Below are 13,797 nucleotides of genomic sequence, written 5' to 3'. Positions count from 1 at the left end.
CTCCTTTTTAAGTCATCTTGGAGGAGCTGTCCGTGGTCCTGACATTATAGACATTGCTGTCTCTTTTTACTTGAAATGGTTTCTGGGAAAGGTTGATCAAATAAAGGCTGGGCTCCTCCTGATTATTAACTTACTGTCACCTCCAATTGCCCATGGTCCTATAGCAAGTGCTTTATACCATGGTGACAAGGGTGTCTTTCCTTTGCTATCTATTACTGTTTGGCATATATGGCAGTACCTTCATGCATTTTTAAACTATTCCATTTTTGGCAAATGTTTATCCATGTCAGCATGTCTTCCTGACGGTGTAAGTTCCCAGTGTAAGGGCTTAAATGTATGGTAATCTCCGTACAGTGCCTGGCCACATAGTTTTGTAAATTATTTTTAATTGTGAACTGCTAGATTTCATTTTAGAAATGATCCAACCCAGGATTAAAACTAAAATGACTTCAGGCACCAGGAATTTAACATCAGCATGTAAGTGATAGATTGTAAGAACACATGGATATGGAGGGCCGAGACCCTGGTAGGGTGCTGACTCCACCTAAAAGACCAGAGATTCAAATTTTCCATACCGGATGTGGTCAAACTAAATATTTGTGATCCATATTTACTTCATGAGTCATCACTTTGAAATCCCTAATTTAGAGGCTATATATCCAAATGGGTGGAAGCTAACCATTCAGTTAGCATTAGACCACAGAGGTTCAAAACCTGGTTCTGCCATTTACTGTATGATCTGAAACAAATCAGTAAACTGTGCGCCTTAGTTTACTCTTCAGCAAAATGGAAATAATAATACCACCTCCATCACAGAATCATATTGATTTTTAATTGAGACAGTACATTTAGGTGACTTAGAATAATGTCTAAATATTAGGTACTTTTCTTGGTAGCCCAACCTTTTCATTATTTAGGTGAGAAAATTGAAGTTCAGGGAGATTGACACATTCACCATGATGCTGCTGACTTATAGCAGTGCTTACACTGTGATTCATAACACTAAATTCCAGGTTGAGTATTCTTTCCTCCATATCATTGATTTTCAAATATAATTTTATTTTATGAGCAGCAGAACCTCCCTTACCAAGTACTTCTAAAATATTACACAGGACTCCGGTTACAACAAGTTCAAGTTGCGCTACTGTGATTAAAACAGGATTGGAAGTGGAGAGCCCCAACCATTGGCTATGCCTCCATGGCACTGTTCTTGCAATCCTCATGACTCTGAAGGTGCTAAAAAATGTACAAGCCATTACATCATAAAACTTGAAAACATAAATGAAGATCTGAAGACAGGATAGGCCCTGTCTTCTTTGCAAGGCTGTCTGCCTCTGTTGGCATAATACTAACTTTCAGATATAAAAAAAAAAAAATGAAAGTGGATGAGTCCTCGGAAGCCATGGAAAACAATATCAACCAAAGCCACTTATGCCTATCTTGCTTTCACTTAGTAAGGAATAGAGATCATGAAGCCCATAATTTATAGCCTTGGTCTGAGACAGAATTGTTTAACATTGCCTATAATTCGAGCTTTTCATAAGTCATGGTAATTACTCGGAGTCCCACTGAGCAGAGAGATGTGGAGATCTGCTGCCTTACAGGCCTTCCATCTTCTTCCAGGACATGCACATCATCAGTACCGATGAGAACCAAGTGTTTGCAGCAGTCCAAGAATGGAACCAGAATGACACGTACAATCTCTATATCTCAGACACGAGTGGGATCTACTTCACTCTGGCCATGGAGAACATTAAGAGCAGCCGAGGCCTAATGGGAAACATCATTATCGAATTGTATGAGGTATGTAGCCAAAATTTTCCTTCCCCTGGATCTACCTCTTTTTCATGAGTTTTAATGGTATAAACACAAGCATTTCAGTTCTGAGTTCAGGTCCCAGCTGTACCACTTAGCAGCTGTGTGACTTTTGGCAAGGAACTTAACTTCTCTGTACCTCAAGTCCAATAAAATGGAGATAAATATTTACCCAATGAGATTATTACAAGATGAGGGAATGTATGTACAGTATCTCACGGGGTGGCTGACTCAATAAAGTTGACATTCTTATATGCATGAGCATGATTATAAGCTAGAAATGAAGGTACTTGGACTAGGTGAGTTTTCGTGTAGCTTTGTAAACTCTGTGCTTCTTCTTATGGGCCCCAGGTGGAGGGAGTAGGGCTATTTATGCACCTTAAATTATTTGGAAAATCATGTTTTATGAACAAATTTTATAAGAAAAGAAAAACAAATACCAGTAACAGGAGTGAGGGTTTTTCTAAGGTGGCACCTGATGCCAACATTTGTGTGGGGTTAAAAACTGGCTTTGGCATAAGTATGTCACTTATATTGTTTTCTTTAATGAGATCACCAGTTAAAGAATAATTTATCTGGAAAATCAAGTGATTCCACATAGTCACTGGAAAAAAAAATATCTAGTTTCAGTGACCCTGAAGATGTAATGCTTTTTCATGCCTCTAGTGACAGTCTGTGACCTTTGACAGCCCTGGCCACAGTGAAGGGACCACCTGGATATGAAGGTTTGATTTGAACAGAGAAGATGTGTATCATTATCCAACATTCACCAGTGACTGATGGTCAAATCTACACAGGCTGTGATGGTTGAGATCATTCGTGGAAGGAGATAAGTTGTCTGTTCTGGGTGTTAGCCTCAGATGCCTGGGTGAGCTGCTCCCTCATGGTTTTCCTCTTTGAGGAGTGGGTGTGGTTTTCAGGACAGAGGAGTAAGTGCATGGGCTTCTGCTCTCCAGTGATCTCCTCTGAGCAGTGCCTATCAAAGTTCTAGCATCCCTACACTGATATGTAAGGTGGCTACTGAGACTGGTGGAAATATTTAAGGTGGAGGCTGTTCTATTAGGTATAGGGATAGCACAAAGGCAGGAGAGGAATGGAAGTACATTTTTTAAAAATGGGAGTGAATGTCATCGGGTAGAAAACAACATCAGTAGAAATATCCTGATTTCCTAGAAGGTAACTAACGTGCTGAAATAATTCCCTTTGACAATAAGGACCCAGTTTGGGTAATGTTCCAGATTTTTTCACAGAGTTGTAAAGACTGGTAGAGATGACTAAGGGGTATAACCTTTGGGAAGCTTACACTTCCATGCATCTAATCGTACCAGGAGGCAGAAATACGCCTTTGTTATTGGGCAATACATTATATCTTGTGGGAGGGTTTGGATTAATGATCCTAGGACTCAGGCCATTCCAAGTTCTTGTTTGTACAAATAAGGCTATAGAGATAAGACGTGCCCCTGTGATCAGACTAAAATAGGAGAAGGGGCAGACAATGCTGCAGATGACCTTGTAGTGAAGAAATTCCTATGAATTGACCCTCTTTATACAGTGGGGGAGTTTGTCACTATGCTGTTGTGCTGTTCCTTCGCAAGAAAAGGAAGCCTGAAAATCCTTGGTCATTTAGAACAAGGAAACACTGTGATATGAAGGGGAACATGAATCAAAATGAACAATGTGCCCAGATACATGTAATTTTTTTTCTTCCTGTTGGGGTTGGTCTTGTGTTTTCAGTCTTGTTGAAGAAAAAAAATGCATGGTGTCATTGCTTCTATAGAGAAGCAAGACGTACCAAGCAGGGCACCTTTTCTGAAAAAAACTATTACTGTTGAGTTTGTTCTCCATTCAGTTTTACCAGGGTTAAGTGTGCCCCTACTTTGTGTTCAAGCCCACAAGGAAAGCGGGACAGGTATATGGTTCTTACCCTCCATGAGCTTGCAGTCTAGTTTGTTGGGGTTTGAGGGGGTCAGTAAACAAAGTTCCTCTTCTACCTGTCCAATGGTGGAACCAACTGAGACAGAGAAAAGGGAGGAGACAAATGGAGATCAAACACAACTTTATTGCTTTTAAAATAATGTAGAAGGAAGAGGGATGCTAATACTATACCCCAGAATTGGATTCATCTATCCAATGACAGGCAGAAATGGTAAATTAAAGGCTCTGCTATAGAAGCCTGTTCCTAAAATACCATAGCACTGAGGTGCAGAGGATGTGATCTTTGCAGGTAGATTCCTAAAAGAGGGGACATGGGGATGAGCTGTACATGCCCATTTTTTTTCCTCAAAGTTACCACTCTGATTATCAGTCTTCTGCCCTGGCAAGGAAAAAGGGAAGAAGTGGAGGCATTCCAAATGTTAAGAACGGAATGAGCCAACCATTGAATGGATGGTGCAGATTTGTGAGGCAGTGAACTAGCCAGGCTAATTGTGTAGAATAGATGCTCATTGGGGACAAGAATGAGGGCTGGATAAGGAGCTGGGTTTCAGACTCCAGAAGTCATTTAATACCAACTGGATAAATTGGAACCTGAAATTATTTAGACCATGACCATACTGAAGATTTTTAGAGGACAATGCCATTTTGCACCTGGACCTTAAAATTCTGTGGTTTGGACATAAAGCTCCATTTAATTGGAGCTAAGGATCATTAGAATTTAACCTTCTTTACTGGGGATTCTCGTAGAAGCTCAGGTTGTGTACCATATGGCCAGTTAGCAAATACACTACAATTTTTCTGGACTACAAATGCCCTTGAATAATGCAGCTGGGGAAAACCAGTAAGTTTTCACATTCAATTCAGCTAAATTAACACACTTTTATGGAGTATATTTTGTTTGGTGATATAAGGACTGGTGTATGAGACAATCTCTTTGAAGGATATAAGTGACTCTGTAGGATAGTGACCATAGTCTGACTTGTGTTAGAGGTGTGATTATACCAGGTTGCGGAGTCACAAAAGAGGAAGATTAATTCCAACTTGAGGAATTTGGGGAGATGAGTTGGCTTAAATGATGAATTGCTGGAGATGAGAAGCAGAGAACCAGAGTTAGATGAGTAGAGGTCCTTTTGTATGGAATGTTGAATGGCCTTGTGGAGTAATGGAGATGATTGTAAAGATACCGGTAAAGAGCTTGACTGAAGAGTTGGGCATTTATTCTGTGGGATAGTATTTCTCTATCTTTTCTCCTCACATATACATGCTCAGAAAATATTTGTATACATGATGTAATCCCCAGTGCCAGGTTGATTTGTAACTTTATATTGTGATAGGACATTACACCCATTTCCTATTGACTGGAAGGTCGTAGATGCCTTTAGGTAATTTTCAGATGTCAGGTAACTTGGGCTGACCTTGGCCTCATAAAGCTACTGGTGTATCACTCCGTCTTAATGCATGGACCTCTCAAGCCTCTTCTTGACAATGGAGAAGAAACAAAAGCAAGCACTTATTTGGGAATTCACCTTGTAAACCTTGGCACTGAGAAGACATGGATGGAGATCAATCCTGCTGCATTCCCCCAAATCTGGCAAGGCTGGGACAATTCCCATTTCAAATCTGTTGGAGTAGACTTCCACTGTAGAGAGAGATTCTCTTGCTTGTTCTTTGTCTAATCCCGTCCTCGAAGTACAATATTGCCATGGCTGTAATTACATAATTAGGGGAGAAAATAACACTTGGAGACCAAATAATAATCATTCTCTTCTTTAAGGTGTCAGAAGCCCACTCCTTGAAAACATGGCTGGTGTTGCTTGTGAATATCGCCTGTTGGATGTGCTTAGTATTTATTTTTGTATTCTTATAACAAACACTCTTTTCATACAGAGTTTTATTGTAGTTTCTTCACATTCCCAACTATAAACTACATTTCTTTTTTACTTTTTTTGTTTCAGCATATTATGGAGATACAAATGTTTAGGTTACGTATATTGCCTTTGCTCCACCCAAGTCAGAGCTTCAAGCCTGTCCATCCCCCAGATGGTGCGCACTGCACCCATTCATTTCTTTTTAATTACTTTCCACTGATAAATCAAGAAACAAATATTCTTTCCAAAACCCACAGTTATATTATGGAAACATTTTTTGAACTGCTGGCTTGTTGCATTTTCTTCAATGCTTTCCTGGATGCATCACACTTATAACTGCTTATAATAATAGCAACAGCATGCCCAGCAAATGCCTTAGGCTAGCACTGTCAAATAAATAGATAACGTGAACTGAATATACACTTTTAAATTTTTACCACACACATTAAAAAGTAAAAAATAAACAAATGAAATTAATTGTAATAATATATTTTATTTAAACAAAGTATCTAAGTAATAGAATTTCAATCTATGCTCAATATGAAACATTATTGAGATATTTTATATTTTTTCGATACTATGTCTGAAAAATCCTGGATATATTTTAACTTCCCATGCATCTCAATTCATATGCTAAATTTTCACCAGAAATACTTGATCTGTATTTACATTTTATCAAAGTTACAGTAGAAAAAGGAGATTGATATACTCAAGTTATTCCAAACATACTGAAAAGTTTGCCAATAATTGAGTTGGGTATCCATTTTTAAATTTAAATTTATATTGGTTAAAATTAAGTAAAATTAAAAATCAGTTTCTTAGTCTCACTAGCCAAATTTTAAGTAGCCATATGGCTACCGGCTACTGTATTGGATTTCAAAATCGTAAATAATTTATATATTTTTTCTTATTTATCTCTCACAACATGTCTTTGTAGTAGGTCCCATTTCTCATTGTGCCTATGAGATTGCAGAGAATTTATTAACTTCACTCAGATCCTACAGCTGGTGGTGCTACATTTGAAGGAATCCATGTCTGGGACAAAAACTCAGGCTCTTCCCCTATACATTTTTTTCACATCTGATTTTTTTTATTGAGGTATAATTTTTACACAGTAAAATTTACCCTTTTTGGTATACAGTTATATGAACTTTGATTTGTGCATACAATTGTGAAACTACCACCACAATCAAAATATAGAACAGTTCCGTTACCCAAAATATTCCCTCTTATGGCCATCCATCCATAGTTACTGACAAACAGCAATCTCACTTTTCTTTGTCTCCAGTTTTGCTTTTTCTAGAGAGTCAATGAATGGAATTGCATAGTAGGTAACCGTTACAGTCTGACTTTTCTTCTGTCTACAATAATGTATGTGAGATTCACCCATGTTGTTGAGTATATCAACAGATGTTCTCTTGATCTCTGAGTAGTATTCCATTGTGTGGCTGTGCCATCGTTTGTTATCCATTCACTAGTTGAAGAACATTTGGGTTGTTTGCAGGTTTGTGCAGGATTATGAATAAAACTTTTATAGACATTCCCATGAACATAAGTTTTTATTTCTCATGGGCACATACTTAGGAGTAGGGTTGTTGAGTTAAGTATATGTTCACAAGAAGTCACCAAACTGTTTCCAAAGTGGCAGGGCCACTTCACATCCCCACCAGCAATATGAGAGTTGCAGCTACTTCATGTCTTCACCAGTACTTGTTTTGTTTGGGGTATGTGTGTGTATGTATGTGTGTGTTTAGCCATTCTGATAGGGACCTAGTAGTACCTCATTATGGGTTTTATTTGCATTTATCCAGTGACTAATTAAGTTGACCCCACTAGACTGGGATGGACAAAATGAAGCCTCCTGACCCAGCCTCAGTGTCCTGGTCTCTTTGCCCATCTTACTGGTGTTTCCTTGCCTTTCCTCTCCCCGGAGCCTTCCCTCCACCCTCTGCTTCATCATGACCTTCAGTGGCCCTTCTTAGGCCAGATGGACAGCTGCTTATCGACTCCACAGGGACCTTTTCCCTGAACTGACCTTCATCGGCCCCTCACCACAGGTCCCACTCTAGGGACAGCCCAAGGCAGATCACAGTAATTGCTTTTGTCAGCAGAGCCCTGGCTTCTTTGTCCTGAGGTCCCAGGGAGGTGACCAACAGATGACCATGCCACCTGGACTCAGAGCTCTGCCAAGGGGCCTGCTGTCGGTTTCCCTCTGCACCTCAAATTGATTCCCAGAGGGAAAGTGGGCCACACAGGCTTGACACCTGGTACTGCCCTCTTGTCTTGGCACCATCACATGGTCCCCTTCTCCCTGGGCTCCTGGGACCAGCAGCAGCAGTCATACCTCTGATTCTGCACAACAGTGGGAGGAAACATGCTTCAAGTTTATTGGATGCTAACTACCTCCTTGGATGAAGGAGAGTTACAATGCATGTCTCATTCTCCAATTCCTTTACATTGCACGCAGTGAGTGTAAGTAGTGTTTCATCATACTTTTGTGTCAGAAATATCTGTGTGCATACCTGTGTACACATACATGCATATATGGCTATGAGTCTTCTAGGTTACAACATAAACATATTTCTTACTTGGGTTGCAGTCAAAAGTTTGAAAACTGTTGGCCTAGGGTACACAAAAGCAAAGCATCCTCCAAAGTTATAGTTCATTTATACAAGACATGGAGCCAAGAAAAAGCAATTCAGTAATAATGTAAGGGCTTTGAACTATCCAAATACAAATGGGAAGTGTCCTGGTTCTTTCAGACAGGAGGGAGATTGCTGTGGCATTATGTAAAACTGCAGGAGAGATGCCTTTAGAGCTACACATAGGTTCCCTGGAAACTTCTCCTTTCTGCATCTTTTTAGTCCTCATTCTCCTGATTTTGTTCTCGGAACATATGGGACACGCAGAAGATATCCTTCTGAGTGGTGCAGCTCTCAGTGGGAAAACATGCAATGACCGTTCCATTTGCTAAACATGCTGGCCTGGAAGAACACAGAGGTGGCCTGGCACAGTGGCTGGTGTTTCATGCTGTGGAGCATAAAGCTGGGGGTGGAGGAGGAGTGAGAGCAGCACCCCAGGCACAGTGGGATTGTGGGCCCAGGAGTCTGAGTCTGACCTGTATACTTTCTCCCAGGAAGTGGAACAAGGCCATGGGCACACATTGGGGCTGCGGGGGTGGCAGGGAGGACTAGTTTAGGAAAGTGAGACATTACCTGGAATCATTAGCCGGGGGTCCAGCAGAAAAAGCACCAGCTTTGTGGCCAGAGAGAATGCTGAAAGGCCTCCATCAGGCAGAAGGTTCTAGAGAAACCCATATTCCATTCTCTGTGAGGATTGGCAGTGAAGTTTAGGAGAAACACCTTTGCAGTTGATTTTAAAGACCAAGGCAATGTGGGGGCCTCAGAGCCCCTAGACGAGCATTTGAGATGCCACCCTTCTGGAAATGGTCCTGTCAGCCGTGAGGGCAGGGAGGGTGCCTCTGAGGAAGGGCATGCCTGTGACACTAGTGCCCCCCCCCAACACATACCTTGGCTTCTCTCCTTAACTACCCTCTGTCCAAGGCAGGAATCTAATCAATTCCATTGCTGGCCCTTTGTCAAATTGCCCCAGTGGTGTCCTTCCAAATACTTCTACTCTCCTCCTGACATTCTCAGTCCATTTCTTTGTTTGTTTATTTTTATTTGGGTTGGCATTCCCTTTCAAGGCCAATCAGGTTACTTAAAAAAAAAAAAAAGACTTTTTATTTCATCGACTAAATTATGCCATTAAAAAACTAAAATAAAAAACCCACACAGCTCTCGTCTGTGGAACTCCCCCTTTCCTCCTCAGAACTGCAGTGTGCAGTGCACCTCAGTTGGCCACGATCCCTGAAGCAGGGGAACAAATACAATTAAAACCTTGAGATACCTGATACCCACAAAACGTGCCATTTGACATATAGTTTGTACGTATTTAAATGATTTGAATTGCCTTTTGGCTTTGGAGCATGCTGGAACTTCTGTGGAAAGTTAAGGGAATGTTTCTTTGACACAGGACACTGTTGTTTTGTTTTAAATGTCTGGTCTTCTTGCCCAGCCTGTAGAACAGAAGGAATTAAGACTTTGAGTGGGATTTGTGCCCACCCTGGTACCCTGCTGGGTGATAAATCTCCTTTAATCCTCTAGTTGCTTGCTTTGTGGTGATGCTCTTTTCCCTTCAAAATATCAAAGGCCTGCAAATCCTGATGCATCAGGAACACTGGCAAGAGCACTTCAGTTATCCCAGGGATCTTGCCAGCCAACTGGGGAAAAGAGGAGGAATAGGGTGTATTCCACCAATTTCAAAGTGACCACTGGCTGAGACCCAGAGATGACATGTGAGTTATCCAAAGTCACCCAGTGAACTCGTGGCATGGAAAGAGGTGGATGCCCAGTGTCCGATCTGGGTCTCCTCAAAAATATCTACCTTACTACTAATCATGATGCCTTGACTGCCACTATTAAGGATTATCCCTTGATGTCTTGAAAACCCATCTGTAAGCCCCTCCTGAGGAAAAGCACCTGTTCTCTAGAAGGGGTAACTCCTTCTGTTATCGACCATCCCAATTCACAGGGAATATTAATAATCCGTTGAAGATCAGGTCCTACAGAACTAAGGACAGAGACACATAAAGTGGGACAAAATAAGTGGGTAAGAGAGGGACGGGACATCGGGGCTGGTGGCGTAGGGTACAGAGATGAACTTCTTAAACCCTTTGGGAGACCACGTGGCATACTACATTTCTCACCATGTTCTTTCCCTTCCTATTTGTCCCCCCAACATACTGAGGAAAATGACAGGGCTTTTCTCAGGGCTTCTCCAAGCCCACAGGCGTTTTGGCCCAACACGGTTCTCCATCTCTCACCTTTTTTCCTAGGTAGCAGGTATCAAAGGGATATTCCTGGCAAACAAGAAGGTGGATGACCAGGTGAAGACATACATCACTTACAACAAAGGCAGGGATTGGCGCCTACTGCAAGCTCCAGATGTGGACCTGAGGGGAAGCCCAGTGCACTGCCTGCTGGTCAGTTACCCTGTCTCATGTGAAGTTCAGGGCCAGGCTGGTTAACGGGGATGCTGCGTCAGGGGCTTTCTTTCATCAGGGGGACTCGGGAACTGGTCTGGTGTTCAGCAGTCATTTCCTACAACTCCCAGGGCATTGGCCCGTGGACTCAGACCCAGCCAGAGCTCGGTGGCAGTAACACTCTGTGAACCGAAGCTGACACACTGCATTGTGTCTTGATAAATGCCTGATAGATGTTGGAGTGAGCAAAGGACATCTTGGGAGCACAGGAAAGGTCAAGCTGCAATGTCCATATGGGACAGGTAATCGGTCTCAGCATTTTCGGGTTCTTGCTGTAAGGAATAGTGGGGTATTGGGGCAGGCACTGTGGAAGACGTGACGTGTGAGATGGTATCTCAGGCCCCATGTGCTGAAACTCCAGGTGGGGAGAAAATACAGCTAATTAACAATAAAATTCACAACCCTCAGTGCCCTCTGAATGAGGCCCTGTTCAAGAAACTATCATAAGGTCCCAGAAATGGTTCTGATTCTCCTGAGAAAAAGGTTACCTTTTATCACTAACTGAAAAAGATTTATTAACCCCTTATCATAGACTAGATGCTATATTAAAAACTGGTGATATAGTGATAAATAGGACAGACAGAGCCATTCTCTGTGTGTAGTCTTCAGTGTAATTCCATGTTATTTTGCTGTGAGTACTAGGAAGGCCGAAACGAATGGCTGCCCTCCTCTAGGAACTGGTCACGGCATGATCTTTTTTTCCTCAGACATTACCCATGGCTTCATCTTATTTGCTTAACCAAATTTTCTCTTTTCTTCTATTTCATCATCTCATTTTTATTTATTGTATAGGATATATATGTATAAATCCCTAAACCCTTTTACAATAAGAACACCCCAGTGGGGATAAATAAATAAATAGAGAACAGAGACTTATATGAGTTTTAGATGATGATGTCAAATACCATAAGTAAAATTATAAACAGGAACAAACTGCATAAAACAGGTAGAACAGAAACAGTCTGGTTGAAGACGAGGGTAGAGGCCTGGGCTGTTTCATGTAGCTTTCCCTTCACTCCTCCCAGTGGCCCCTCAGAGCTCCAGGGAGAGAGCTGATGGCCAAGGTCAGATATGGGAGAAAGTCCGTGTCATCCTGGAGGAGGGGTGGTCAGGGAGGCTTCATAAAGCCAGCTGGTGCGGGGGGTTAGCTACACTCCCTGCAAAAGTTTGGGTCCCTCAGGCAAGGGTTGTCACAAAGGATAAAAAAATAGTAGGAAACAGAAATAACAATAATACACAGAGCCAAAGATATAGTTTATAAAGTAAAGATTTACGAAGATAGATAAAGCAGGGTGCCCGGAAGGTTACATCTCTTCCCATGGAAATGCAACCCAGACTGAAGTTTTACACAGATACTTATAGCACAGGTACAGGTTTTTGGTTGCTAAGGGTAACGGGATTTACATAATAATAGGTGGTTTGGTTTAGGGTCAAAGTCTTCTAAAAGGCTACTACAGATCCTTTAACTAACTCTATCTAGGTGAACAATGAGTTATAAAATCTTCTTAGGGCAAACTTCTAAGTTTTATGATAAGCCTATTATTTTAGCAAAAACAGAGACATTGTAGCTCTAGTTATCATGTATTAGAACACAGATTTAAGAAGTCAAGCATGAGCTGTCTCTTATGCTATTTACTTTAACCTCATGGTTCCGTCTGGGCCTGGCTCAGGCAGCATATCTTATGGTCAGCTCTCATGTCTGGTGGCCTGTCTTTGTTGATCAGCTCTGGCATCCCGTGGCTCTAGGCAAGACCTGCTTTGTCTTTCAAAACAGGAGAGAGCCATAGGTCCGGATTACAGCTGCTACTGACCATTGAGACACCCTTCTGAGGCGAGGCAGCTTTTGATATGCGAACTAATATGTTTGCATTTTCCTTTAGGGCAAAGCCTTGCTTGACTTCTGAAATCATATCTGTCTCTAAAAATATATGGGGCATTTCTATAAATCAATATTTCTTAGGCTCAACAAGCTGGGAACCAGGCCTTGATAGATGGGTTGGGTGAGGAGGAGAGGGGCAGGTGCTGGCTTGTGGGTGTGAGCAGGGGCAGGAAACAGCTGTGAAAGGTGCCCAGGGTGACTCCAAATGTCTACATACCTGGCCATCTCAGGTGGAGGTGACCTTGACCCAAAACTAAGCGTGTAACTCATTGCCTAACACCTTTCTATTTCTGGAAGCTGAACATCCGGAAGCCCCATCTCCAGTGGGGCAGTGGGGGGTGTCTGGAGTTTCCTGGAATGAAACTATTTTCTTCTCCATTTTAGCCCTTCTGTTCCTTACACCTGCACTTGCAGCTCTCTGAAAACCCCTATTCCTCGGGAAGAATCTCCAGCAAGGAGACAGCCCCAGGACTTGTGGTGGCTACAGGTAAGGAAAGCATTCCCTGCGCTTCTTCCTCTCTGAGGGCTTCTAGAAATAAGTTCATCACCCATTTTTGGACCATGGACTCATTTGGGAACTCTCTCCAGAAAATATGCAGGGTTCATAGATCCCCGCTGCCCATCCAAGAACCTAGGATGCAAAGAGCTCCAGACATTTGTAACTTCTGGGTTAATGCATCATCCCCCCGTCACAGAGCAGTCCCCTGTGCTTAGCAAGAGGCCAGGGTTCCTCTCAGAGTAAACTGACTGATCAGAAAGATTGTTTGTAATAGGGAACTCACGCTTTAAGAAAACATGATATATAAACTTCCTGGCTCACCAAATATGAGTTAGGGTCGTTTTCTCTTTACACAGAGGATTCTTTACAAAGGGTTTCACCCCTGAACTGTTTTTAATCAGGAGGTCTCTGGTGCATGTTAAGGTTTGTTTACACATGATTAACCACTTGGCTGAGAGCCTGGGGTAGAGGGCAGAAAAACTTAAGGTTGCATTGTTGGAACCATTGTCCACTGAACATCCATCAGAAATGAAGATAAAGTGACTCTGAGATGAAAGTGAGAGTCTCCCGGGGGAGTGTGCTCTGATTAGCATGCGCTGGATTTACATAAACCTTTTCAGGAATACATTGATGGCATGAATCAAGGCAGGCTTCTCATCTCGAAAGTTACAGCTCTAGTGTTAAGCAGCTTTTTCTT

At 42.0% G+C, this 13,797-nt stretch overlaps 1 protein-coding gene across 1 annotated transcript in view; it reads left to right on the top strand.

Annotated features, from left to right (window-relative positions):
• Positions 1-13,797, top strand: part of SORCS3 (sortilin related VPS10 domain containing receptor 3) — a 556,391-nt gene that overhangs the window by 456,024 nt on the left and 86,570 nt on the right. The window contains exons 9-11 of the mRNA XM_045569400.1: positions 1,624-1,803; positions 10,516-10,662; positions 12,986-13,088. Coding sequence (XP_045425356.1) covers positions 1,624-1,803; positions 10,516-10,662; positions 12,986-13,088 — 430 coding nt within the window. The remainder of the gene's footprint in view (positions 1-1,623; positions 1,804-10,515; positions 10,663-12,985; positions 13,089-13,797) is intronic.

This window comes from Lemur catta, chromosome 14, assembly GCF_020740605.2.
Source record: "Lemur catta isolate mLemCat1 chromosome 14, mLemCat1.pri, whole genome shotgun sequence".
Lineage (NCBI taxonomy): Eukaryota > Metazoa > Chordata > Mammalia > Primates > Lemuridae > Lemur > Lemur catta.
The sequence above is the reverse complement of the archived record's forward strand: the minus strand, read 5'-3'. Positions and strand labels throughout refer to the sequence as shown.